This window comes from Xenopus laevis, chromosome 7L (genome assembly GCF_017654675.1).
Source record: "Xenopus laevis strain J_2021 chromosome 7L, Xenopus_laevis_v10.1, whole genome shotgun sequence".
NCBI lineage: Eukaryota > Metazoa > Chordata > Amphibia > Anura > Pipidae > Xenopus > Xenopus laevis.
The window spans coordinates 20761471-20788995 of NC_054383.1; the positions used below are offsets into that span (position 1 = coordinate 20761471).

A 27525-nucleotide genomic window follows, 5' to 3' on the forward strand; every position below is an offset into this window, starting at 1 on the left:
CCCCATATGTAACCATCTTATTACTGGCGGAGGTATAATATTTCTGCATTCCATAAAGCGACAACAGTCAAACGTCCACTAGATCATCAGATTTTCCTACATAATTTGAGCTTCATACAGGGGCCGATCCATGAATGCACCATTTTTTTCCCCCCAGAAAACCTAAAGGGGACGCCCTTTTTATCTTTTGCCATATTGTACAAGACACACGTCAATGTTGGCAGACCTCACCCCTTCTTGTAGGTGTAGTAGTTGTCACGAAAAGATTCGGGCGAATACCGAACAAAATCCTAATTTGCATATGCAAATTAGGCGATTGGGAAGGGGAAAACCTTTTTTTACTTCCTTGTTTTGTGACAAAAAGTCACAATTTCCCCGCCCCTAATTTGCATATGCAAATTAGGATTCGGATACGGTTCATCCGGGCAGAAGGAGAAGGCTGAATCCTGAACCGAACCCTGGATTTGGTGTAGGGATGCACCGAATCCAGAATTCGGATCGGGATTCGGCCTTTTTCAGCAGGATTCGGATTCGGCCGAATCCTTCTGCCCAGCCGAACCAAATCTGAATTTGCATATGCAAATTAGGGGCGGGAAGGAAATCGCTGGACTTTGTCAGAAAATAAGTAAAAAATGGTTTCACCTTCCCACTCCTAATTTGCATATGCAAATTCAGATTTGGTTCGGCTGGGCAGAAGGATTCGGCCGAATCCGAATCCTGCTGAAAAAGGCCTAATCCCGATCTTCAGCAAAGGATTCGGGGGTTCGGCCGAATCCAAAATAGTGGATTCGGTGCATCCATAATAAAAATTCATTAGTGTCCATCATCCGTTAAATCATAGTCCCTGGACTATGGGCTGAAAAACCATAAATTCCATCCCAAATTACTTTTTCAATGGTGTTTCACAGGTATGTAGGAGAGCATTGTATTCAAATCTTCCTATAACTGTCCAGAACCCCCACCACTGCTCCTTGCCCCCAACATACTTTATTCCAAGACTAAGCTGAAGCTTTTCTGTAAAAAAAACAAATAACGATGATCCACAGAAAATAAAAGTAAAACAAAAATAAGTCCAATTAAATCGAGATTTAAACAAAGAAAAAGTTTTATTTAAAAAAACTGAAGTGCATAGCACTCACCCAGAATTCTTTGTTGTGGTTAAATACTTGGATCAGTTTCTCTACATTCTGATGCACGGCCCACAACGGTTTGGCTTCTCTGCTCAAACAGGAGATTTCCCTAAGACATGATCGAGTCTATTCTCAATCGCCAGAAGAGCTCACAGTGCACATACCTTTGGCTGTTTCTAATCAGGATTATGTCGCTTTACAAACAACAGAAGGCGATTCTACACAATAAATAATAAAACTGTAGTGTACTGAACCTGGCATCCTTTGACAATAAAAAGTAATCAAAAATTAAATATGTACAGTAGCTGTAGATATAGATGTTAATCACATCTTCCCATAATTCTTCCCTTTTAGTTAAAAAAAAATAATCCAGTGTTAGTAAATGTAGAAAACGGTTATTCTGCTAGTGTTATTGGATAGGTTTTCGAGCAGCCGTTCACCTGTAGTTTCAAGTTGCACCCTATGAAACATGGAGGAATTGTTCTCACCACGAGGTACGGGGCTGTCTCTATTAATGGCAGGACCTGGGGCATAATCTGATTTGAGGTATCGTTATTTATATGAATGTAACAGTCCAAACCATTGCCTTTCAGACCAGCGTTCGGCTGTGGAAGGTGCTTGGGTTTGTAGTTTAATAATAAAATGGGCAGCACTGATAAGGTGTGAACTCCTTTCTATGATAGAATAATCCCCATTGGTACTATAGGCACTTATGTGCAACCAGCAGTGCACAGCCAAATAGAAATATCGTGTTACGGAGGTTTCTGCACTGGCAAACGCCATTATGTGCAAGGCACCAACACTTGGACCCTGGCTCTCATGAGGTAGTTATATTAGGAGAATTGGAACGATACTGGAATGGGAAGCTAATACACATTATGCCTTCCAACCATCTCTAGAATTTCCGACAATCCCCAACAGAACACTATTTTTGGGGGTGAAGATAAGGACACCCTATAAATATTGATCTCACAAAACAGGACAAATGGCAGGCTAGAGAGAAAATAAACCTTATTACTATGTAAAAAAAAAAAAAAAAAAGTCTAAAGGTGACCATACACGGGGAGATGTCGCCAAACGAGCGGATCTCTCCCCACATTGAGGTGGGCGATATCGGATCAGGATGGAGGCGATACAGGCGGTCGGATTGCATCAATGAACAAATGCGGCCATGATCCGATGGGATTTTTTACCCTGCCTGATCGACATCTGGCTGACTTTCGGGGCATATATCATCCGAGGACGCCCGTTGGATAGCCCCACCCCTGTCTGTCGGGAGCTTTGATCGGCCCGTGTATGGGGCCTTAATAAAACAGAACAGGAAGTCTGAGAATGCTAAACAGATTTCAAGGATATATTCAATTGTCCCATTATCTAGGCCATATTTTAAAACACCCTATGGAACCAGATTAATTGAACATAGACACCTTTTTTTATGTATTTAAGAGGCAGCAAAAAACCCCGGCAGTTCCCTCTGCGTCCAACAACAGAACTGCCATCATTCTCCATACAGAAGCCTGCAGGATACCCACTCCAGTCTTAAACTTTGCCAAAGTGGAATTCTAACAGTTTTGGTCGGTTTCATTTGGCATGTAATTCGACTAACATTCTACACCTACCTACAATCAGCTACGGCTAAATCTACAAATACCAGTATATTTACGATTGTGTTGAGGAAAGACATAAGATAATGATATGTTCCTTACAAGTAATGGACACTTTCAGTTGGACGGATGAGGTTACACATTCCAAGTTAGGTTGTCGAGCAGCATATTAGACGAACAATAACCAAAATAGAACACCTGTATAACCCTAGCTTTAATATACAGTATACCAGCAGCATGGATGATTATTTCATTTCCCTGAGTTAGTATGGAATATTGCTCTTCCAACATGGCATCCTTTGAGGTATAATGGAATTCTTGAGCTGTTTCAATAAGACCTGAACCATAAGGAACATTAGTTACCCATAATTCCAATGGCTGAGCACCATATGACTATCTACAGTTCAAATGTACGAGTGGTTTTTGTGGTCAAAGATTGTGTTAAACCGGCCAACGGCCATATCTGAAGTCCTGTACACTCCACGTCGCAAATGATTAATACTGTAAGTCTCCTTCATAAAAATATCTTTAGAGAAGACAGATTTCCTCGAAGGTCACCATGTTAACTGGAGAAAAAAAAAAGATTAGGCGACTGCTTTTCAGCAAGAAAGTGGTTTTGACGGAGGAAGCTTTTCCACAATTCTTTCTCAGAGAGCTTTCCTTATTTATCGGACAAATCTCAATATGTAATTGCCATCTTTCCAAAAACAAAAAAGACAAAATAATAAAGCCCGATGAAAATTTTGGAGGACTGTGAGAATTCAGAGGTTTTATAGAACGTTCACATTGCAGGCCTCATCACCTATCAAAGCACTGCGTTAAACACGAGTAGTGTCCATTCACTTGGTAGCTTCTGTTGTAAGACACCCCAATGCATGGCTTGACTTCTATTGGGACGGCAGCTAAGGAGACACTTGCAGTAGTCTGTATGTGGCCACGAGCCTGAATGCTAGCGGGGATGACGGAGGCACAAGTCTGCAGTGGAAAAGCAGATGGATGGGCGGCTGTTACGATCTGTTGGCAGCTTTGCGGCTGAGGAGCCGAGTGGTGGAACTGCAGCTGGTGATGTTGCGACTGTAGATACTGAGGCATGTGCTGCTGAACGTGAGCTTGCGGGGGCGCTGGAGATGCAGGAGGAAAGAGGCATTGTGCTGCAGTATGGGACAGCTGATTCTTATGCTTATTGGCTTCTTTAACATCATTGTCGTGTGCACTAAAAGAGAGAGTAGAAACAAAACATTAAATACACAGAAAAGGTTTGCCTTTTCAATTTACATATGCAAACATTCATAAAGATGCGCCCGTATTTATATATTCTGTCACATGACTCACTGAAACTTGTGTATAATAATAAATAAAGTACTCCCTCTTGTAAAATATAAGGATATTATAAGTTACCGAGGAGTTTCATGACCATATAAAAACACGAGGCCGAAGGTCATGGAACTCCGAGGTTACTTCTAATATCCTCATATTTTACAACTGGGGGTACTTTATTTATTATAATACACAAGTTTTAGTGAGTCATGTGACAGAAATGACATAAGAACTCACCGTTTATAAGGATAAAAATTAGATATTCATGGCGTGTGTGTGTGTGTGTGTGTGTGTGTGTGTGTGTGTGTGTGTGTGTGTGTGTGTGTGTGTGTGTGTGTGTGTGTGTGTGTGTGTGTGTGTGTGTATATATATATATATATTTTACATATATATTTATTACATTACATTTTTTTCATTTGCACAATGTGGAAAACAAACCACACCTCCAATAAGTACAAATGATACTTTATTGGTTCTTTAAAACAACGGGTATAGTCAATGAAACTACATAAAACAGGACCAACATGTTTTGTGCTATTGGGCCCCTAATTCATAGGCTTCACCTTGCTCTAGAACCTTTAAGACAGAGACACGCTGCAATTTAGGGAGATTAGTCACCCGGCAACAAATCTCGTCTTCTTCGGGACGACTAATCTACCCGAACTGCCTCCCTGCCAGCTAGATTGAAAATTGCCGGCGGTATGGCACTCTGAGTGCTTTGTTTTCCGAAGTCGTCTGAAGTATCCTTGTGAGGCAGGGAAGGCAGTTTGGGGAGATTAGTCGCCCCGAAGAAGAGGAGATTTGTTGCCGGGCGACTAATCTCCCCGAATTGCAGCGTGTCTCTGTCCTTAGGCACCAAAGTTATCAGATCATGGCAGTAGATTTGAAACTCTGCTTATTTAATAGAAAAATGCACCATTATAATCCCATATTATAAATAAATAGCAGTGTTCCTAGATTTTTACAGCACCATTTTGAAGGCAAGCAATGGCACCTTAGATTATGCTGAAACTAAGTAAATTAACTGTAGCATCTTCTAGAACGGCCTATTCTATAGAACTTTTCAGTTGGTTTTCATTATTTATTTTTATACTTTTTGAATTATTTGCCTTCTTCTGGCTCTTTCCAGCTTTCAATGTGGGTCATATAAAAAAACATGCTCTGTAAGGCTACACATTTATAGTTATTGCTATTTATCCCTCTATTCCTTATTCTATTCAGGCCTCTCCTATTCATATTCCAGTCTCTTATTTAAATCAATGCATGGTTGCTAGGGGAATTTGGATAGTAAGCAGGGTATAAGAAAAGATACCCTAGATTGGTAGATAGAACTGAAATCCGCAGTCCGAAAATCCACCGGGTTGTGGCTGGATCGTTCAGCCTCCAGGTGCCCTCCAATAAGTGGAATGAAGGTGAAAAACGAAGATATTTTGCTGTGCATTATCCCCTAACAGAACAAATTCAGGACTTACATTAACAATCTCTCAATGCAAGGCACAAGGATATCCCAAGCGTATACGGTGAGCCGATGCAGCCTCATTGGCCAGGACGGGGAGAGCCGCAAGATAATTCTAGATGCGGCTACAGAAGCAGCAGCCACCAAGGACGGGACGTACTTTAAAAACATGTGATCTGTGAAGAGAGAAAAAAAAAAAAGTATTCATGTACAAGGTACAGGTATTTGAGAAGTTGTTAGCTTTATCTTAAAAAAAAAATAATAATAATAATCAGGGATGAGGACTATACCTTGCAAAGATACTTCCAAGAAGTAGTCTGCATATTTCGCCATATAAATCTTCGTCTTCTCCAGACAAATCATAGGCCAGCCGTCATGGAGGTCAGTGTCATGAACCGCAATGGACAAGTAGTATTCAATGAAATGGGCGGGTGTGGGGAGACACAGGTTCCACTCAAATGTTTCCAGGAGTAAAAGCTCCATGTGTAGCAAGTTCTGTTTGGTCAGCACCAGGTTCATGTTGGTCATACAGCCCAGGCTGTTGAGCTGCTCCAGCTTCGGCACCCGGTCTTCCTTGTCTTCAAATTTACCTTTGAATAATGACAGTGACTTATTAGTATTACATACTAGCAGCAAGATCACATTTTAGTAACAAGTTTTAGGAAGTATCACCTTTTCTCATTCATAATCAGTAGGGATGCACCGAACTCACTATTTAGGATTCGGCTGAATCCCAGAATCCTTCATGAAAGATTCGGCCTTATACCAAACCAAATACTAATTTCCAAATGAAAATTGTGACAAAAAGTTACATGATTTCCCTTGCCACCCCTAGTTTGCATATACAAATTAGGATTTGAATTTGAATGAAAAAGGCCATATCCTGGCCAAATCCCGAACCGAATCCCGGATTCGGTGCATCCCTAGAAATCAGTCTAAAGGGGCAGAAGCTGCATATATGGCCTTTAAAACCACGTTAGCAGCTTCTCTGCTCATATATAGACCATTGTTAGATCCCTGACAGATCTGGCCAATTCTGAACTACTTTTCAATTGGTCTTCATTATTTTTTTTTTTTTTTTTTAAATAGATATTTTTTTTTATTTTATTTTTTTTATTTGCCTTCTTCTGACTTTCCAGCTTTCAAATGGGTGGGTCACTGACCCCATCTAAAAAAACAAATGCTCTGTAAGGCCACACATTTATTGTTACTGCTGCTTTTATTACTTGTATTACTTATCTTTCTATTCATATTCCAGTCTCTTAACAATAAATGAAAACATTTGTGGCTAGCACCTCCACACTCAGTAAAATATGGCACTCCTATTTATTAAATGAATATAAAACAAAACTGTGTATTTCACATTTTTATATATATATATATATATATATATATATATATATATATATATATATATATATATATATATATATATATATATATATATATATATATATATATATATATATATATATATATATATATATATATATATATATATATATATGTAGAATATTTTTGTATTCACTCCCTCCTGTACTCTGCACAAACTGGCATGGGAGATGAGAGGCAGGATTTACAAGATTCAACAACAACACTTCCACTCAAAGCGGCACTCACTATGCAACATTACACGTGGTTGCTTAAAATGGATTTCCTGTTAAGCACATGACTAAACACTTCCTGCCAAATTATTCCATAGCCACATCATGACCCACTGCCAGATCAATGAATGACCCTCTATCTGAAAGAAATTCATTCTATTGTTTACACCACTGAAGCACAGCTGGGCCTTAAAGGAGAAGGAAAGGCAAAACATAAATGCTTTTCTACCTTAAGACTGGTGTACAGATAACTCACTGCAGGTTTCGAAAGTTGTCTGCCTGCTGGTATGTGGAAGCATGAGCGCTCTGCGTAGCCTGGCGTGTGTGACTCGGGTGACGTCACTGAATCTGCAGGTGTCTTCCTCCCTGCTGCCAGAGGCAGCCTTGAGGCGCGTAGAGCAAAATTTCTGTTCTTTGCGCATGTCTTAGGGCTCTGTTTTTTCCCTATGTTGATGACGCGCATGCAAATTCAGCTATGCGTGTGTCATCATTGACCCCAAACACCACGCCCCCCAGCCCATCAGATCATTAGCGTCTCAGTACTAAGTAGACGCAGAGGCATAAATTATTGCAGTATACTGGGGACAGCAAGCAATGATTTTCGGTGCGCAGCGAGGGGACAATATATATAATAAAAAGCTTGTGGTGCGCAGCGCTGGGAAAATATTCGCTCCTGGGGTCAAGGCTTTTATTTCCCGCACATGCGCAACAAGGAGAATGAGGCAGAGGGAAGCTTCCTGTACTTTACAAACATGGCGCCTGTGTTATTACAAATGCGACCAGAACAACAAGACGGATTTCAAACGATAGGATTGGCCTGGGTGAGTTAAAACTTTAGCGATTTAGGAGATATTGAGGAGTACATTAGAGGTAGATAGGTGATGTTTTTTGCCTTTCCTTCTCCTTTAAAGAGTCATTGCACAAACCAATTGAGTGTTTTAAACCCAAACCAGGTATAAAATTAGTTATCTGTTATCCAGAAAGTCATCTCCCATAGCCTCCATTTTATCCAAATAATTCCCCTTTTCTCTGTAATAATAAAACAGTACCTTGTATTGATCATAACTAAGATATAATTAATCCTTATTGGAATAAAAAAAAACAGCCTATTGGGTTTATTACATGTTTACATTATAGACGACACAATATGAAGATCCAAAATTACAGAAAGATCCGTTATCTGGAAAACCCCAGGTCCTGAACATTCTGGATAACAGATCCCATAACTATTTGAAAACCTCTGAGGATATGGAACACAGGGGTGCACAAATGTCCGCGGTGTGTCCAGTTCAACATTTTTGATTAGTAAAACATTTTAGCTAAAGGGCAATTGATCCTACAAGGAATATTGTTGAGATTATTGATTTGATGTGGGTATTATAAGAGTGGTAACACACACGAAGATTCAGTCGCCCAGTGACAAATTGCTGCTTCTACAGGCGACTAATCACCCCAAAAAGCCTTCACGCCAGCTAGAATCTAAATTGCTGACGGGGTGGCACTGAGCGCTTCGTTTTCCCAAGTCCCCTCATGAATCTTCGCTTGTCACAACCCTAATAAAAGGCACTAAGTTTGCCCAGGAGCAGTAACCCACAGCAACCAATCAGGGGGTAGAATTTACTGGTCACCTGTTTAAAAGCAAACGTCTTATTGGTTGCTATGGGTTACTGCTCCTGGGCAAACGTTGTGCCTATTATTACATATGGGGATAGATGCTCAAAAAATAAAAAATAAATAAAAATACAATAATTCAGTGGGCAGTTCCCCCAATATCAGTGCAACCATAAAAATTGTTAAAAACTACAATAGTTTTTTCCAAATATTACATGAATTTAAACCAACAATTTTTCAGCACAAGCAAACCCTTTTTTTTTTTTTTTTAGTAATAGTTTCCCGTAAACCACGGTATGTTTTTTTTTTATTATGGATGGGTTCACTTTAATTAAACAAGCTCTTTGGCTTTATTAAACCGATTCCGATAGAATAAACTGCAATTTTTTAATTTTTTTTTTAAATTAAAGAATTTGATGGCGTGTTTCAATAAAGTCAGCAGCGCATAACTGAGGCATGACCTTTGCCATTCTGTCAGCAGCACAAGGAAATTCCCTTTGACGTAAAAAGGAAAACGTATAAATCAAGAGAGCCCTATAGGCAAAGAAAGAAGAAAAAGCTTCTGCTGATCAGTATCTATCAGATGTGTTGCTTTGAAGTAATTCAATTGAGATGGGAGTGCTGGATTCAGACATCTTGCTGTCACCACACAGTTTCATTCTAGTCCTTAGATTTAGGGCTATTCCACACGGGGAGATAGCCACGCGTTTGCGGTCGCGGCGACAAAGCGCCGCGCCAGTCGCCGCGACCGGCGCAGGCGACAGTTTTGTATGGGCGCCTATGTAAAAACGCCTGTGCTAACCACACGAGGCGATGCGCTTTTCAACAGTCGCCTGAAAAAGCCTGGCGAGGCATTTTCAGGCGACTGTTGAAAAGCGCATCGCCTCGTGTGGTTAGCACAGGCGTTTTTACATAGGCGCCCATACAAAACTGTCGCCTGCGCCGGTCGCGGCGACTGGCGCGGCGCTTTGTCGCCGCGACCGCAAACGCGTGGCTATCTCCCCGTGTGGACTAGCCCTTAAGGGTGAAGACACACAGAGCTACTAGTAGCAGCTACTTGTCACGGCTACAAAATTGACAATAACGATAATTGGCTTTGCCGAGACACTAGGCAATTCTCAGTATTGTCTAAGTCAGGGTTTTTTTTTTTGGCTGCTACTAGTAGCTCTGTGGGTCTTCACCCTTGGGACAGTCCACATATGGGATTCGTTAACCAGAAACCCATTATCCAGAAAGTTCAGAATTACAGGAAGGCCATCTCCCAAAGATTAAATTTTACCCAAATAATCCAGAATTTTAAGAATGATTTCCTTTTTATCTGTAATAATAAAACCGTATTGGAGGCAAAACCAGCCTACTGGGTTTATTTAATGTTTAAATGATTTTCTAGTAGACTTAAGGTATGAAGCCCCAAATTACAGAAAATCTGTTATCCGGAAAAAACTATGGACAGAATTACGCAAAGGCCATCTCCCATAGACTCCATTTTATCCAAATAATTTTAAATTTTAAAAATGATTTCTTTTTTCTCTATAATAATAAAAAAGCAGCTTGTACTTGATCCCAAATAAGATATAATTAATCCTTATTGGAAGCAAAACCAGACTATTTGGGTTTATTTAATGTTTACATGATTTTCTAGTAGACAAGCTATGAAGATCCAAATTACGGAAAGATCCGTTATTAGGTCCATACCTGTATAGTCTCAGAGTCATTCTACTGGAGTATCTGGTAAGCACATGCGAAACAGGTAAATATTATTCTTTCAATGAGTACCAACTGCCAAAATGCTAAATACGGTCACATTTCAGTTATAGGATTTATTATCAGTAATGCTTGGAACCTGATGTTTTCCGAATAAGGGATCTTTCTGTAATTTCGATCACTAGGCCTTCTGCTAAAAAAAATCCCTTAAAACATTAAATAAACCCAATAAGATTGTTTTGCTTCCAATAAAGATTCATTATATCTTAGTTGGGATCAAATACAATGTATTGTTTATTATTACAGAGAAAAAGGAAATCATTTAAAAAAAAATTGAATTGTCTATGGGAGATGGCCTTTCTGTAATTTGGAGCATTTTGGATAACGGGTTTCCAGATAAGGGATTCCATACCATAATATAAATAGAATCTATGGAAAACACAAGTCTACGGAGAAAAAAAAATTCCTATTCCTAAATATCCTATTACAGGTATGGGGTTTTCCAGACAAGGGGAATTCGAGGTCCGTAATTTGGAGCTCAAAATAAATAAATCAAACATTAAATAAACCCAATAGGATTGTTGCCTCCAATAAGTATTAATTAGGATCAATGTACTGCTTTATTATGAAAGAAAAAGCAATTTTTCGTGTAGGCACAGAGGGACATACACTGTTTAATGGTAACACACAAAATATAGCAAGTTTTAAAAAAAATTTTTAATCTGCAACTTCCAGCAGTTGCTGCAGCTTAATCATCCTAGCAACCAGGAAGCAATTTAGATGACAGAATAGAATACCAATTGAGGGGAGGGCCAGAAAAGGAAGAAAGATAAGCAGCTAAAATAGGATTAAAAATAAAACTGAAATCTCACAGTTCATCTACTCGACAGCAGGAAAAAAAAAAAAGGAGCCATCTCATGACTAGGTCTTTTTTTTTCTTTTTTTTTTTTAAACCCAGACAATGATCATTATCAATGAGTGTCTGACATACCAACAATTGTTTGCTAAATGGTATCAGACAGAGGGTGGAGCACAGACAGAGGAGGAAGCAGAGCCGGGGGAGGGAGGGATAGCAGTAAGTACTGCAGACTGAGTTTTATAATTGGATTAAAGCAAACAAGGCTAACATTCAAACATGGGTCTCTCTGACAAGAAAAACATAAAACAATTATACAATTATACCAACAGGAAATAAATAGATCATCTCTCTTAGAAAATTACCTTTTTCCCCCCCATTATGCAAAATAGTGCTTTTGGGTGGAGATCCCCTTTAAGCGCATTTTAACTCCGAAAGACCAGTCATACAGAAGAAGAAACAAAATCCCCACATGAATGATATATAAAGAACATGTAGCCTGTCCTTTCAAGAATTCTACGTTATTTCAGGAAACTGGCGCAAGCTTTGATTTGAATTGAAAGAGGAAGTCAGTCATAGAATATATTTTTAACTGTGATGAATGTGTAAACATGTAGAAATTGTCCTCAATTTTATCCCCCTCCCTCCTTTTTTTCTGCCTCTTTCTTGCCGGAAATTTAATACCAGTTTCAAAAGCAAAAAAATTAAAAAAAATTAAAAAAAATTTCCCTACCCTGTAATGTGAAACTATTTATTATAGGTATAGGATTTAGGTATAGGATCTATTATGTGGAATGCTTGGGACCTGGGGTTTTCCAGTTAAGGGTTCTGTAATTTGGATCGCCATACCTAAAGTCTACCAAAAAAAATAATTTAACCATGAAATAAACCAATATAGGATTGTTTTGCCACCAATATGGATTCATGCAGCTTAGTGCATCAAGCATTCTGAGATTTCCAGATAACTGGTTTCCAGTAGGGATGCACCGAATCCACTATTCTGGATTCGGCTGAACCCGCGAATCCTTCACTAAAGATTTGGCCGAATACCGAACCGAATCTTAATTTGCATATGCAAATTAGGGGTAGGAAGCGGGAAAACCTATTTTACTTCCTTGTTTTGTGACAAAAAGTCATGCGATTCAAGGATTCCGATTGGCCGGGCAGAAGGATTCAGCCGAATCCGAATCCTGCTGAAAAAGGCTGAATCCCGAACCGAATCCTGGATTCGTTGCATCCCTAGTTTCCAGATATAGAATCCAGTACCTGTATCTGACATCAGCTCTTTGGCTTTTTCTTAGTGGGAAAAAAACCTCTAACTTATGCAAAGGCCATCTTCCCTAAAGCTCATTTTAAGAAAATAATTCTAGTTTTAAAGATTGGTTTTCCTGTTTTATTCTGTTCTAAAAAACAGAATAAAACAGAACCTAGGACAGGTGTGGGACCGGTTATCCAGAATGCATGGGACCTGGGGTTTTCTGAACAAGGGATCTTTCTTTATCCAGAAATTGTGTTTTAGTTTGGATCAAGTACAAGGAATGGTTTTATTATCACAGAGAAAGGGAAATCATTAAAAAAAAAAAAAAAAAGAAAAAAGTGATTATTTGAGTAAAATGGAATCTATGGGAGATGGTCTTCCTGTAACTCGAAGCTTTCTGGATAAAGAGTTTCCAGATAATGGATTCCATACCTGTACTGTACTTGATGGCGACTAAGCCGCGGGAATCCATATTGGTGGCAAAACAATCCCATTGACGTTCACAATCCCATGAAATGTTTACATTTTTTTGTAGAAAAGGTATGGTGACCCAATTTACAAAAAAAAAACCCATGTTCCAACCATTCTGCATAATACTTATTGCCTTAAGGGTGGTGGCAGACGGGGAGATTAGTCGCCCAGCAACAAATATGCTCCACTGCGGGTGACTAATCTCCCTGCACCGCCTTCGCCTTTGCAAGAATTCGAATCGCCGGCAGGATCACTTCGGATTTCCGAAGTCACCTAACGAGTGCAGTTCAGGGAGATTAGTCGCCCGCAGGAGATTTTTTGAAGGTGACACCATTGTTTTAGACAGGGCTGATCTGTTATGTGTTGTGTAACTTGTGCCTTTTCTCTCTTTTTTCCAGCGTGAATGGCTGCCCCCGAAGCTACACAGCATCTTGGTAATATAAACTATAGTAGTGTTTCTGTTGTTACCAGTGCTAACAGTATATTATATATTTATTACTTTAAAATGCTTTTTATTTTTTGGTGTTACTGTTCCTTTAAACAGAAAAAGCACAGTATTTAATGTAGGTAAAATGTGCTCCTTCAATTGTTCCTGAGCAACATGCTTGAAAGCTCTGCTGTAAAACAGGACTAGTTTTCTCCTAGGGTGTCCGTACCTATTGCTCAGCAGGTTTGGCCTCTGTCCACAAGAAAAATGTAAATGGGAGCAGTGTCCAGACACAGAAAGGGCAAATTCACTCAAACCAGAAAGACACCCTGGGGCACACAATCACTCATAACAATATCAATGTATTTTAAAAAAAAGGCTTTACTGTTGACAGATATACAATAGATTTACCCAAAGTGTAGTCTGGCGACTAGACCCACCTCATCCATAACAGTCACTAGGAGAGAATACGTTGCTGGTCAGAACAGTGACACCGTTACAATAAATGAGCTATATATATTATTATAAAACACAGTTAAGGGAAAGCAGGGTAATAATAAACTGCAAATATAAGCCGGGTATACTTCTTTTAAATCTGACTCTTCACACAAAAGTATTTGTCCCTTACTGCACTGCTGGATCCTCATTATAAAAGCCTAAAAGATGCAGCGGAAGTCAGCACTTCAGTTTCTGCAACATACGGTAGTTTTCAAAAGTCATAGCAAGAGTAAGACCGATACTGCTTTCAACAACACATATCTTGACAAACACGTTTAAAACCAATGATTGTTTCTAATTGATGTACAGGTATAGGATCCATTATTCAGAAACCAGTCATCCAGACAGCTCTTAAAGGAACAGTAACATGATTTTTTTTTTTCTATAAAACATTCGTTTTCCCTTAACGGAAAAAACAACACCAGCTCATTTAACTTTACATTTGCAAAGACTTTATTAAGAAATATCTTACCGATACTCCACTTGCGCTACTCTTCTGAAAAGGCAGCGATCCATCTGGCGGCGCTCGATTTCTCCTCCCTGGCTATCTCCAATAGAAGGCAGGGAGGAGAAATCGAGCGTCGCCAGATGGATCGTCGCCATCTTGCCTTTTCACAAGAGGAGCGCAAGTGGAGTATCGGCAAGATATTTCTTAATAAAGTCTTTGCGAATGTAAAGTTAAATGTGTGCTGGTGTTTTTTTTTCGTTAAGGGCAAACAAATTTTTTATAGAAAAAATTTCATGATACTGTTCCTTTATGGGCAGCCTCCCTAAGGGGTCTTACATACATGCATCTGTGCGAGTACAGCCCCCTTCACAATAATTGAGTGTGTCTACTCCTGCACTCCCCTGCGGCTGAAAGCGCAACGCAGGGGAGCGCAAGATAAACCGCCCGAATGTAAGAGCCCTAAGGCTTTTACTACACAATGCGTCTTCTTGAGATCCGACACGCTTAGAGGAAGCGCATGCGAGGAGACTGATGCGGCGAATATAATGTAATAGAAATGTCAGACCTTGTCGCTGCGTGCATCGGACATGACTGTCGGATGCAAACGCTGGACGTTTTATTACTTACCTTATATTCAACGCATCCGTCTCCTCGCACGCGCTTCCTCTCAGCGCATCAGATCTCAAGAAGATGCATTGTGTAGTTCCAGCCTTAGACTCCATTTTAATCAACTAATTCAACATTTTTAAAATTATTTATTTTTTCCTCTATTATAATAATAATAATAATAATAATAATAATAATAATAATAATAATAAAACAGCACCTTGTACTTGATCCCAACTAAGATTTGATGAATCCCCATTAGAGCCAAAATAATGCTATTGGGTTTATATAATGTTTAAATAAGTAGACTTGGGTTTTTTTTTTTATTAAAACAAAGTTGAATGAATGCAATTTATCAATAATTCTTCTTGAAAACAGCGGAGCGAAAAAACGTTGCAACAAAAATCGAGAGTCAGTGCTAATTATACGATTGATGCTGCAAAAAACTCAACCATCGAATTGTTGCTCTGAAAACGCGACTATCGCATTATCTAGCCCATATCATGAAGCAACTTTAGGGACATCTGCCATTGACTTCCACATGACCTGGACAGGGTTGAGATGGAGGATTTTGGGATTATGATTTGTAGCAGCTTGGGGGTATAATAAATCTCTACGTTTTTTTCCGTCGATAAATTTAAGGTTTAATAAATGGGCCCCTTAATTTATGGAAATCAGAATTACAGAAAGATCCCTTATCTGGAAAACCCCATATCCTGAGAATTCTGGATAACAGGTCCCATGCCAGTATATTGGAAAGATGCTGAGAAATTTCATTCACTACGCAAAATGGTTATATTTGAGTTTACAGCCACATTTTCACAGAGGTATATGTGATACAGGTCTTAGCTATTTCTTCTTCTTCGTTTATTGTAAAATGCAATAAAGACAATTTGAATATGAAAACCATATTTTTATAAAGACAATGATATTCTAAGGCATTTTGTGTTTGGGCTTTATTTTTATTCTATGGTCTGGACTCAAGACTTTGTTTCAATTTTATCAGCAGCATGTTAGAATTAATATGAATGGAACCCTTGAAAGCCAGTATTACCAATCCCCAATGTGTGGGTGTGCACAGGAATGTGTTACTTATCAATACTATTAAAAAAAAAGCTGTGCTCTTAGATATCTATGTTTAACATGTGATGCTGTGCTGTCAATCACTTCTTAGTCGCCCTCCTTCCTTAGCATCACACAAACACACACATATGCACACTTCCCCTTTAATCAGCACGTCCTCAAGTAGAGGGCCATTGTTTCTAATAATAAGGGATAACTGTAGGGGTTGGGGGGAGATGACACAGACACAGGGCAAACAGATATCAATGGAACGGCAGGATGCAAAGGCCCGAGGCTTATTTCATATTTTTGGCCAGCAGGAGTTCACTTGCCATTGTCACTAGAGGGGCTGTTTGTAAAAAGCAGAAATCTGAGACTGCAGTAGGGAGCCCTGAAGCATCTGCTGCTAATCCGTTCCCCAGCTGTTACTAATGCCAAGGCCTCCCATTACTGGTGTCATAAGCCCAAAACAGGTTTAGGACTGGCACACAGAGAAGAATTAGAATTCAACTCGCATTTATCAAAGTCCGAATTTATCTCAATATTTTCTGGAAAAAAAAACCTCAGACCAAATCCGCATGTTTTTTTTCAGGCTTATTTATTAATACACTTTACCTAAAATTTTGTTTGCGGGAAAAAGATCTTGAAAAATCCGATTTCCACTATTTTTTCGGATTTTTCATCTGGTTTTCACAATTTTTTTTGATTTTTCACCAGAAAACTGTGGTTTCTTATGTTTTTTGCCCGAAAACGGGATATTGCAAGAAACCCAGCGCACATCAAAAAAATCATAGGGACTTCTCCCATTGACTTATATGCAACCAACAGGTCTGAGATGCCGGATTTTCAAATTCAGACTTTTCCATCCTCGGGGTTTAATAAATTCCGAAAAATCAGTGAATTTTTTTTTTTTTTTAAAAGTCAGATTTTATTAAAAAACAAACAAAAAAAATCACTAATGTTTCGTGATTTTTGCATTCGGAGTTTAGTAAATAACCCCCTTAGTGCAAATGGTCACATGACAGAATTCAACTGGTGGCACAGCTGAGCAGTCTGTTTCTGGCGCTCTAGCTGGTCATGGGGTCACTAACTGTCAGGGATACTTTTATCAACCAGTAATTATTAAACAGCAACAATGACTGCCCTCTTTTCTTAGCACAACAACTGGCCAACACATGAGATGCTGCGGTGTTTGTAGCTCTACAAACGATTTACTTACTTGCTAAAAGTAAACAGGACAAGGCCACGATATGCAGCTGTTGGATGGATATGTCATATCGGTCCATAAAGAGATCCAGCAGGTACACAGCAAGATGTCGGGCAGTGGGGCAGAGCTTAAAGCGATTACTGACGATGGCGATCAAGTCGGCAAAGTAGCGTCTCAGGTTGAGCTGGGGAGACTGGCCCTTGTAGGAAGGAAGTTTCAGTTCCTAAGTAAACAGAAGCAGGATAATGCTCGGTAAAATTTACGTAAGATCTTCACGTAATTACACAATCCGGATAGAAGCCAGTCCATACGTGATGGATAAGATTGCACTACACATTTTGGAATTTTTAGGCCTAGTACTTGTGTCTTTGACCACTGCTGTTATACAGAAACATTGGACAGTTGACTCATTAGGGCATATTTATTAACACTGGAGACAAACATCACCTGTGATATTTCCCATAGCAACCAATCAGCAATTCAAGCAGAAAACAAAAAGCCCTGTGCCGACTCCTGCGATAATCACCTAAAAACTTCCATCCGGCAACAAGTGCTAACTCTTGCAACACTTCCACCTCCCTCCCCCCCCCTAAAAACGCAGTGGTCGATATACACACATACCTATGTGCCTTTGCCCATAATCATCAGCTGCTGGGGGCCCCTGTGTTGCATTTGTAATTTAAGGTATAAGCAAAGTTCACTCTGGAGAGCCAAATTAGATTCAGTGTACTTTATTCAAACACATGTTTCGGACAGACATGTCCTTCATCAGGTGACGGACATGTCTGTCCGAAACATGTTGTGTTTGAATAAAGTACACTGAATCTAATTTGGCTCTCCAGAGTGAACTTTGCTTATACCTTAAATTACAAATGCAACACTACACTAGTTTATATAAACAAGCTGCTGTGTAGCCATAGGGGCAGCCATTCAAGCACAAGATACACAGTAGATAACGGGCAAGCTCTGTAGAATCCCATTGTATACTACAATGCTCATCTGCTGCCTTATCAACTTTGCTCCAAGACTGAAGGGTCCCAGCTCTATGCAGTAAATGATTTCACATTAAGATCTCCTGTGAGATCCCCAGAAAGGTGATCAGTCTATCAGGTTATCAGCCAATCAGGTGGTATTTATTTTGAGGCTAAGCTATGATTTTCGTTATCTGTGATTGAAACCATTGCGTGGTTACTAGAACAAGAGGAACCCTAGCAACCACAATTCCAAAAGGACAGGACACATTAATTCATAAACTACAAATAAATCTCAACTGCAAACTGGTGTGTGTCTGTGTGTGTATCACTTCTCTCAAGAGAAGAGGCACCTTAAAATGAACTCTCTGAAATCCAAATATCAAACGTTTATCTATCACCTTGGTTTCCAACAGGTGATTAGTAAATGCTTCCTGCTGATTGGTTGCTATGAGTTACCAAAAAACACACTTTTTCCTGATATCATGTAAAAGTATTGTTCTTTTATACAGGATCTTGTATACTCTGCTGTGGAATAAAACATTGATTACAAACTTGCTCAATGTACAATATTTGGTTGCTAGGGTCATTGAAACAAGCACGGCAACAGCTAAACTTAAAGAATACAAAAAATAAAAATATTATATATATATATATATATATATATATATATACATACACACACATATATATATATACATACATATATATATATATATATATATATATATATATATATATATATATATATATACACATACACACACATATATATATATATATATATACATACATATATATATATATATATATATATATATATATATATATATATACACACACACATATATATATATATATATATATATATATATATATATATATATATATATATATATATATATATATATATATATATATATATATATATATATATATATATACACACACATATAAATATATATATATATATATATATATATATACACATATAAATACACATACACATTTTTCTCTGTAATAATAAAAATGTAGCTTGTACTTGATCTAAGATATAATAAATCCTTTCTGGAAGCAAAACCAGTCTATTGGGTTTATTTAAATGTTTAAATGAATTTCTAGTAGACTTAGCGCATGAAGACCCAAATTACGGAAAGATCCGTTATCCGGAAACCAGGTCCTGAGCATTCTGGATAACAGGGGGTGTGTGTGTTATTAAGTATAGGCCATCTCCCATTTTTTATCAAATAATTAAAATTTGTAAAAATGATTTCCCTTTTCTCTGTAATAAAACAGTAGCTTGTACTTGATTCTAACAAAGATATAATTAATCCTAATTGGAGGCAAATCAATCCTACTGGGTTAATTTAATGTTTAAGTAGTAGACAAGGTATGGAAATCCAAACTACAGAAAGACCCCTTAACTGGAAAACCCCAGGTCCTATAACTGTATATACATCACTGCTTGCTCCATTCTTAAATTCATTTTCAAGTTAACTTTCCTTTCTTTAGGTAGAACATTCCTTTTTTTTTTTTATACAATCTAATTATAAGCTGCTTTCCAACAAACATATCCTCTGCTCTGGCCATTTTGATTCCTCTAACAATTTAGCAGAAACCAGCTGAAGGACTGAAGTCTCCTACATTGTTTCAAGAGTCAGAACCAAAGAACAGACAGGGATAAACTTTCAACTGCAATTACATTTAAAATAAACTTTACAAAATCACTGAAATTGATTTCAGTCCCATATTGGAAAGTTGCTTAGAATGATTTTGGGTGGAGATCTCCTTTATGGCAAGTGCTGCAGGTCAATTTTCAAAAGTGCACAACTCATTGTTTTGTTTCCTACATTTTATGCAAGCATTCCGTAATGCAAACGAAGGCACAGACACACATATCCTCCAATTCAAACAAAGCATGCCCTTGTTTTGGGTTTAAACACGCCTTAAAGCACTAATTGAATTGTGCAGATTATAGACATGACTGGGCAGAGTGTGCGCGAAACAAGCAATTCATCCAAGTAATTAACGTGCGTAACCCTGGCAACCTAATCCACTCAACGGAGCCACTGAAAGAAGGAAAAGGGCCAGCAAAAAATATAACATTTTCTTAAAAAATAAATCAATATGGCATTTGCGACTCCTAGAAGTGAGCGAGTACAAGGCGTGCAAACTCTGAAGTTCAAAGTAACAGGATTAGAGCTCTCAGCACCTTGGTGCAATAAACACTCGTGGGAACAAAAGATCCGTTTGTGTTGGGAAATGCTAGTCAGTTTGCTGTTACTGGGTACATCCCAGCCTGCTGCTGAATAACAAAAGGACTGAAAATCTACTTGTGGCAGCACCTCCGAGCCTGCTCACAAACTACTTTGAAAGATATGTCCCGAGGGGGGGCTGCCGGCACCCTGCTATTTAACACTTGCCTGTGAAAGGAGCCATTGGGAAGTTACCAGCTGTCCTTACCCCAGGCCAACGGGACAATAAAGCTCCGATATTTATCATTTTCCTTTAGGGTAGAACTACACGAGCGCATCCTACAAGCCTGATGTTGTTGTGTGGGTTTATAACAGAATGGGACTGATACAAAAATCGGGTGCGTAAACTACATGCAAAATTTTCCATCCTACATGACGCGACTGTCGGATGTGAATGCTGCGTCTTCATCCGACAAGATAAAAACGGATGCAACAGGAACAAGGTAAGTAATATAAAGTCGGAAAGTGTTGCAACGTTAATCCGACTTGACACGACTGTCGGATGCAAATGCAGCTTGCAGCGTGGGATTACCGTTGCGACACTATCCGACTTTACTTACCTTGTTCCTGTTGCATCCGACTTGACGCGTGCTTTTTGTCGCCCAACGTCGGATTGCATCAAATTCGGCCGTGTAGTCCTACCAAACACTTTAAACGCATGAACTAAAGACTCCATCCGACTTATCTGATCCGACTTTACATTCTAGCTTAGGGGCATCAGATTGTGTAGCATCCTACAAAAGCTTGTGCTGTTGCGTGGTGTTACATAGAGGATCAGATAAAATCTGACCCACAAAATCTGATGAAAAATGCTCCTGTTGGGGTAGGACTCCACGAGCGATTTTGTCACGATCCGATGCTGCGACAAAAATAAGGTAAAAGATAGAATTGTTGCAGCGTTGATCCGAAGTGACACGACTGTCGGATGCAGACGAAGCGTCTGCATCCGAGTCGTATTGTGTGGATCAACGCTGCGACACCATGCGACAATTCTATATCTTACCTTATTTTTGTCGCAACGCGTCGGATCGCAACAAAATCGCTCGTGGAGTCCTACCCTTATAGAAATGACCCAGCAAAATGTTTCTAGGCTCTGCCCCTTGCACTAGCACAGGGCCGCTACTTTTAAAGGGTTTTATCCTGCTTTAAGGGTTTTTAAACCTGGAAACAGTATTTAAGGACATTCCATGCAATCTCAAAATTTATGAGGCTAACACAATTTCCCACATCTGTGTTTGTTTTATGGCGTGCACTAGGAGATCCAGACTTTGGATTTTTTTTTTTGGTAGCAGCTTCTAAGAAGGTTATTTGTGGCAGTCATGCACTCAAGGGCAGATGTTGACATTATTTTATTTGGAGGGGGGGGGGTCTAAATTCAGCAGAAGGCATTCCAATGGAGAAGATATCAATAAAGAAAATATAGCAGTTTCTTTTTTTGGGGGGCAAAGCATCTCGGCATCTCTATTCAGCTTTAAGGGTTCTTACAGATGAGTGTTCAGCCGCAGGGGAGCGCAGGAGAAGACGCACGGAATTCTTTTCAATGGGGCTGTACTCACACAGACGCATGTAAGCGCAGGAAAAATGCAACATGCTGCATCCCAACCTGCGTTTGTCGCTTACATGCGTCTATGTGAGTACAGCCCCATTGAAAAGAATTCAGTGCATCTACTACTGTGCTCCCCTGCGGCTGAACGCATGAAACTAGAATGCAGGGGAGCGCACCTAAAACCACTTGTCTGTAAGAGCCCTAAGATTTGTCTTTATTTAAGTGCATGATTAGAGCACACCCTTGTCAGTTACACATAAACATGTCAGCTCTCTGTAAATATTTGATAATTAACACAGTTCTAATTATACCAGCACTTAAAACCCTCACACATAACGACTGGAAAAATTAATCGTAATGAATTAGAATTATTAACGTAAATTTATAAGGCTCCAACATATACTGCAGCTCTGTACAATAAATTGGTGTATGCAAACGTTATCTTTCCTTTCTTTGGGTAGAACATTCCTTTTTTTTTATTCAATATAATTATAAGCTGCTTTCCAACAAACATTAATTAAAAAATAATTTGTGCATGCGAATGCTATTAAAAGCAGAATTTGCCAATCTGTTTATATCCTCTGCTCTGGCCATTTTGATTCCGCTAACAATTTAGCAGAAACCAGCTGAAGGAAAAGAAAGGAAAGACAACGTTTCAGTCTGGCAGCTCAGTAATTCAGGTGCAGACTCTGAACTGTTACAATTTTGCAACATTTAGTCAAAATACATTCCTCAGCAGCATCTCTGGAGTATTAGCAACTATTGTATCAAGTCTAACAGATGCCTGTAATGAAACCCAGAGATTCTGCTCAGCAGGGACAAATAAGAAATGTATCAATTTAGAACAGTTTACAGGGTCGGCGACCCCCCCAAACTGCTTTAGAAGGTGAAAAAGACACTTTACACTTCAATATTAGAAAAACGATGACACATAGAAAATGAAAAGTAATTGGAAAAAGTCGTTATTTCTGGAGATCTATTGGAAAACAACTAGTTGTTTGAAGGGGAACAACCCCCTTTAAGGCCTCATGGGCCCCTGTACCACTTGGACCCCCCTGCAGCCGCAGGGTCTGCTTCCTCTGTAGTTCAGCCCCTATTAAGGACACCCTGAGGATGAGCTACCGTTTTCTTGCACGCTAGATGTAGTTGAACTAGAACTCCCAACAGGTGTAGTTGAGAAATGCAAGTGCTACAAGTCAGTAGAGTGTATATTGTTGCAGATCTAAGCCATGAATGCTATGTCTAAACACTACTGCCCATATGCATGTTTTATATTATTAACATATACAAGTCAGCATGGTTCTACCATACACAGTAATGATATCAAATGCGAGACTTACTTTGTATCGAAGAGTCTGATGGATATCCGCCGCAAGTTGGCCCTTCCACCACATCCCTTCTAGCTCCATTGCCTGGAAGATCAGACAGGAAAAGTCTGTAAAACGAAGTTCTGCAAACAGAGGAGAGGAACGGAGTTACTTTTTTTTTTTAATTGCACTCAGACTGGCCAGCTCAGGCCAACTTTACATACAAAGGCTTCCTCAAATGGGATCAAGGTTAGACAAAAAAAAAAAATCCTTTTTGCACCTAATTAAAAGTCAACTAGAGGTTTAACCCTTTTCACGGTGAACATAAAAAAAAGTGTTACACACCCATTACTAGAACACCTGGGAATCATTATTGCCCCCAAATATTTTTTTTTCCCCCTTTCTAAACGTGTCAGACGTGTTTATAGCTCTGGCTTGCAGGGAGTTTTGGAAAACACATCAGGCAATAATAGAAAGCGCATTTCTATGCAGATATTGGAAAACCAGCTGCGTGGGAAAGATTTCAGCACTTTCCTAGGAAGGGTATTTTTTCAGCCTCGCCTATGTATGTTCCAAAAAGTTCAATGGCAATTTAAAAGGGGAGGCGTAAAAAGAAATGTTCAACCTGTCCAGCTGGAAGTAAAACTCCTAGACACCCCCCTCAACCCAAGGTTGCCAGGTTTTCAGCCAAATTGGGCTACTAATTTAAAGCCCAGGCGGGTTTTGAAAGTACAAACTAGCCAAGGTACGGATTTTGGCCTTTGGCCAGTTTTTTACTTTGGAAACTAGCCAAAGTTTTTTCTTGCACTAATGTGACAAGCCTGCGTCTCCCAATGCATGTTGGGTAATGTAGTTTCTGATTAAAGGGGTTGTTCCCCTTTAAATTAACTTTTAGCATGACGTAGAGAGTGATATTCTGAGACAATTTGCAATTGGTTTTCATTTTTTTGTTATTCGTGGTTTTTGAGTTGTGTAGCTTTTTATTCAGCAGCTCCCGGGTTTGCAATTTCAGCAATCTGGTTGCTAGGTTCCAAATTACCCTAGCAATCATGCACTGATTTGAATACGAAACTGGAATATGAATAGGAGAAGACCTGAATAGAACGATGAGTAATAAAAAGCAGCAATTGCAATAAATCTGTAGCCTTACAGAGCATATGTTTTTAAGATGGGGGTCAGTGACCCCCCATTTGAAAGCAGGAAAGAGTCAGAAGTAAAAGGCAAATCATTCAAAAATGATTAAAATTAAGGCCAATTGAAAGGTTGTTTAGAATAAGACAGTCTATAACATGCTGAACGTTAACTTAAAGGTGAACCACCCGTTTAATGTGCCAACTTTAATGTAAGACTACAATTCCCAGCATGCAATGGGACTGACAGGTCTCGTTATCAGATTTTGGGCTCTGTACCCCAGTCTTCCGTCCCTCTTAAGCATGCTCACATTTTCCAGTGACTTTCCTCAAATGCAGACAATTTTAGGGCAAAAATTTACTGGCCACCAAAATGTCTAGATAGATGTATTAGGGCTTATGGGACCCCTATACCTCCTGGTCCCCCCTTTGTAGTTACGTCCCTGGTGCCGGGCAAATCTGTCCCATTTTGCAAAAATTTGCAAATCAGTGAAAATTTTAAAAAGGCGTATTTTTTTTTTTTTTTTTACATATATTCATTTATTTATTTTTTTAGACTTTTTTTTTTTTCAACTGCACATATTGTGCTATTTTTGGGCTACTTTTGAAGTGCCTTTTGGCTAGTTTTGGGTTGGTTTTGTAGCTGACTTTGGCTGGTTTTGAAAAGGAGACCTGGCAGCCCTGCCCCAACCGCTTTTAGCTAGCTGTGCATGCTGGGAGTTTTTACAGCACAACAGCAGAATGTAGGACAGTCTAATGATAAAGCTATTATTGTGGGTAGATTAGATACTGATCGATAGCTACTCTATGCAGTTACTCTAATGAAACCTACAGATCTAAGTTCAGAGGAACACTGTTCTGGCAACAAAGGCTGCTCGGCAAATACTAGAACAACAATAATGATAAATAATAGACGGGTACAAAGCCGGGGGTTACGGATCTCAGAAATGAAGGGGGGGGGGACCCCAGTAAGTGGGCTGCTTCTATAGTCGCTGATGGACAATAGTCGTAGGAATGTATGAATCTCAGAGAGATGATGAATGAATGATCAGAATTAATAATATAAGGATGTTGCAGATTGGGAGGATGGCAGAGGCAACAAAGACCCGGACACGCTTCTCTCCCCCCTCCCCGTACTTAGAACTTTCTTATAAAACTCCCATCTACCAATAAAAAATCGAAATCCCCCGGGTCCGACCTCAGTCAGTCAGTATCCAACTCCCGATCGCCGCGTAGACCCCCGAATCATCTCGTGCCCTTCGCTCGCTCAGCCCCGCGGTGCCGCTTCCTTCAGACCATCAGTTCACACGGCTCTCCCCATCCATTGTTAAAGGGCCGAGCTGCGGCTGCTATATACAAAAGCCTGCCTCGGACACATGCCGCTGGGAAGCTGCAGCCAATCAGAGACACGCTCTCATCCGCCGCTCTACATTCCTGCCATTCAAAGGCAGGCTCACACTTCTTAACATAAAAAAAAACAATCAATGGAACCAAATACGCGAACGCTCGCGGGTAAAGCTTTGGTCCCGTTGAGCTGCCGTAGGCGGTGTAAAAAAAGAATTAAAAAAAAGAGCGAGATGACTGGGCTGTGGGCGGGGCTAACGTTAGTTTCAATACGAGTGGGAGGAGCCTTTCCTCTGACCTGAGGCATCTGTACAACAAGGTTACTTAGGGACACGAGCTGCTCGTCTCTGAGGAAATATGTTCAGAATAAAGACGCATTTACCGCCTGTTTATATCTATTAACTTTCACTGTGTGCCCCAAGGAATATTTGGGGTGTCTGGGGGGTTTAAAGCCACTCACTGAGGCAATTTTGGACGACTATTGAAAACGCATTGCCACGTGTGCATTAGCGTAGCCTATGGGAAATAACGCTGAGGCAGTTCGAGGAGATAGTCGCCCAAAAGACATGGCGATTAGTCGCCAGATGACAAAACCTCCCCGAATCTCCTCGTCTGGCCTTACCCTAAAACTGACAAAAAATTAGCACAAAATAAGTTGGGGCTGGTTCACCTTTAAGGTATCATTTAGGGGCAGATTTATCAAGGATCGAAGTAAAAACAATTTGAATTTCGAGCTATTTTTGTGCACTTAGACTATGGGCCAAAATTTGATTTGAAAAAAAATGTGACTATTGGAATAGCCTAGATTCTGCCATGTCCTTTGCTCCTCATATCCAGTCACTTATTAAATCATGTCACTTCCACCTAAGGAACATATCCAAAATACCATCATTTATCACCCAAGATGCTGCCAAAATTCTTATTCACACTCTCGTCATATCATGTCTAGACTACTGTAACTCTCTTTTTATTGGCCTTCCCTTCCAGAGACTGTCATCTCTCCAGTCCATAATGAACACTGCTGCGAGGCTCATACACCTCAGCAACCGCTCCTCCTCTGCCTCGCCATTCTGTCAATCCCTGCACTGGCTTCCACTACCTCTCAGAATAAAATCAATGACCCTGACATTCAAAGCACTTCATAACTCTGCCCCACCCTACATCTCTGATCTCATCTCTATATACCCAACTGCCTGCTATGCTCCTCTACTCAACTCTTCTCTCATTACCTCCTCACATGCTCGCATTTAAGACTTTGCAAGGACTGCAACCCTCCTCTGGAACTCTCTCCCACTGTCTGTCCGTCTTTCTCCCAACCTTTCTGCATTCAAAAGATCTCTTAAAACGCACTTCTTTTGAGAAGCCTACCCTCACTCAACTACCAAATGCAATACCAAATCTCTCACCCACTCAATTCTGATCTTGCCCACTCCCACACCTTGTGTCTTATTCCCTTCCCTTCAGATTGAAAGCTCCTTTGCACAGGGCCTTCCTCACCTTTTGTACCGTATTGGTTGTGATGTGTGTAACTCCATATGTTCTATGCATGTAATTAATGTGATTTAGTTGTATAAACACATTTACTTTACAGCGCTGTGAAATATGCTGGCGCTATATAAATAAATGTTAATAATATCGAAATTTATCCTGTACTGTCTCTTTAAAACCTCGACTTCAACCGTTCACCATCTAAAACCTGGCCAAATTGCTGTT

General features: G+C 39.6%; 1 protein-coding gene across 3 annotated transcripts; it reads right to left on the reverse strand.

The window, feature by feature from the left end:
- Positions 1 to 1087: 1087 nt before the first annotated feature.
- On the reverse strand, positions 1088 to 25912 carry ccnj.L (cyclin J L homeolog). 3 transcript variants are annotated; one of them, XM_018225197.2, is made up of 6 exons: positions 25667 to 25912; positions 23372 to 23443; positions 17272 to 17482; positions 5798 to 6097; positions 5524 to 5683; positions 1088 to 3947 (listed from the first exon to the last, which is right to left on the reverse strand). In XM_018225197.2, exons 2-6 carry the CDS (start codon positions 23438 to 23440, stop codon positions 3533 to 3535), a joined length of 1155 nt encoding a protein of 384 aa, XP_018080686.1. In that variant the 5' UTR covers positions 23441 to 23443; positions 25667 to 25912; the 3' UTR covers positions 1088 to 3532. The 3 variants fall into 3 exon arrangements, with proteins under 3 accessions (XP_018080686.1, XP_018080684.1, XP_018080683.1); XM_018225195.2 differs by having other exon boundaries at positions 23372 to 23481; positions 25636 to 25910; XM_018225194.2 differs by having other exon boundaries at positions 23372 to 23481; positions 25667 to 25908.
- Positions 25913 to 27525: the final 1613 nt, after the last annotated feature.

What these genes read in the sequence shown, in the direction of transcription:
- ccnj.L (XM_018225197.2), bottom strand. Translation starts at nt 23,440, where the DNA reads ATGGAGCTAGAAGGGATGTGGTGGAAGGGCCAACTTGCGGCGGATATC. An exon ending in CTTGGAAGTATCTTTGCAAG is followed by an intron (nt 5,684 to 5,797) that starts GTATAGTCCTCA and finishes CTCTCTTCACAG; the next exon opens with ATCACATGTTTTTAAAGTAC. An exon ending in TGCATTGAGAGATTGTTAAT is followed by an intron (nt 3,948 to 5,523) that starts GTAAGTCCTGAA and finishes TCTCTCTTTTAG; the next exon opens with TGCACACGACAATGATGTTA.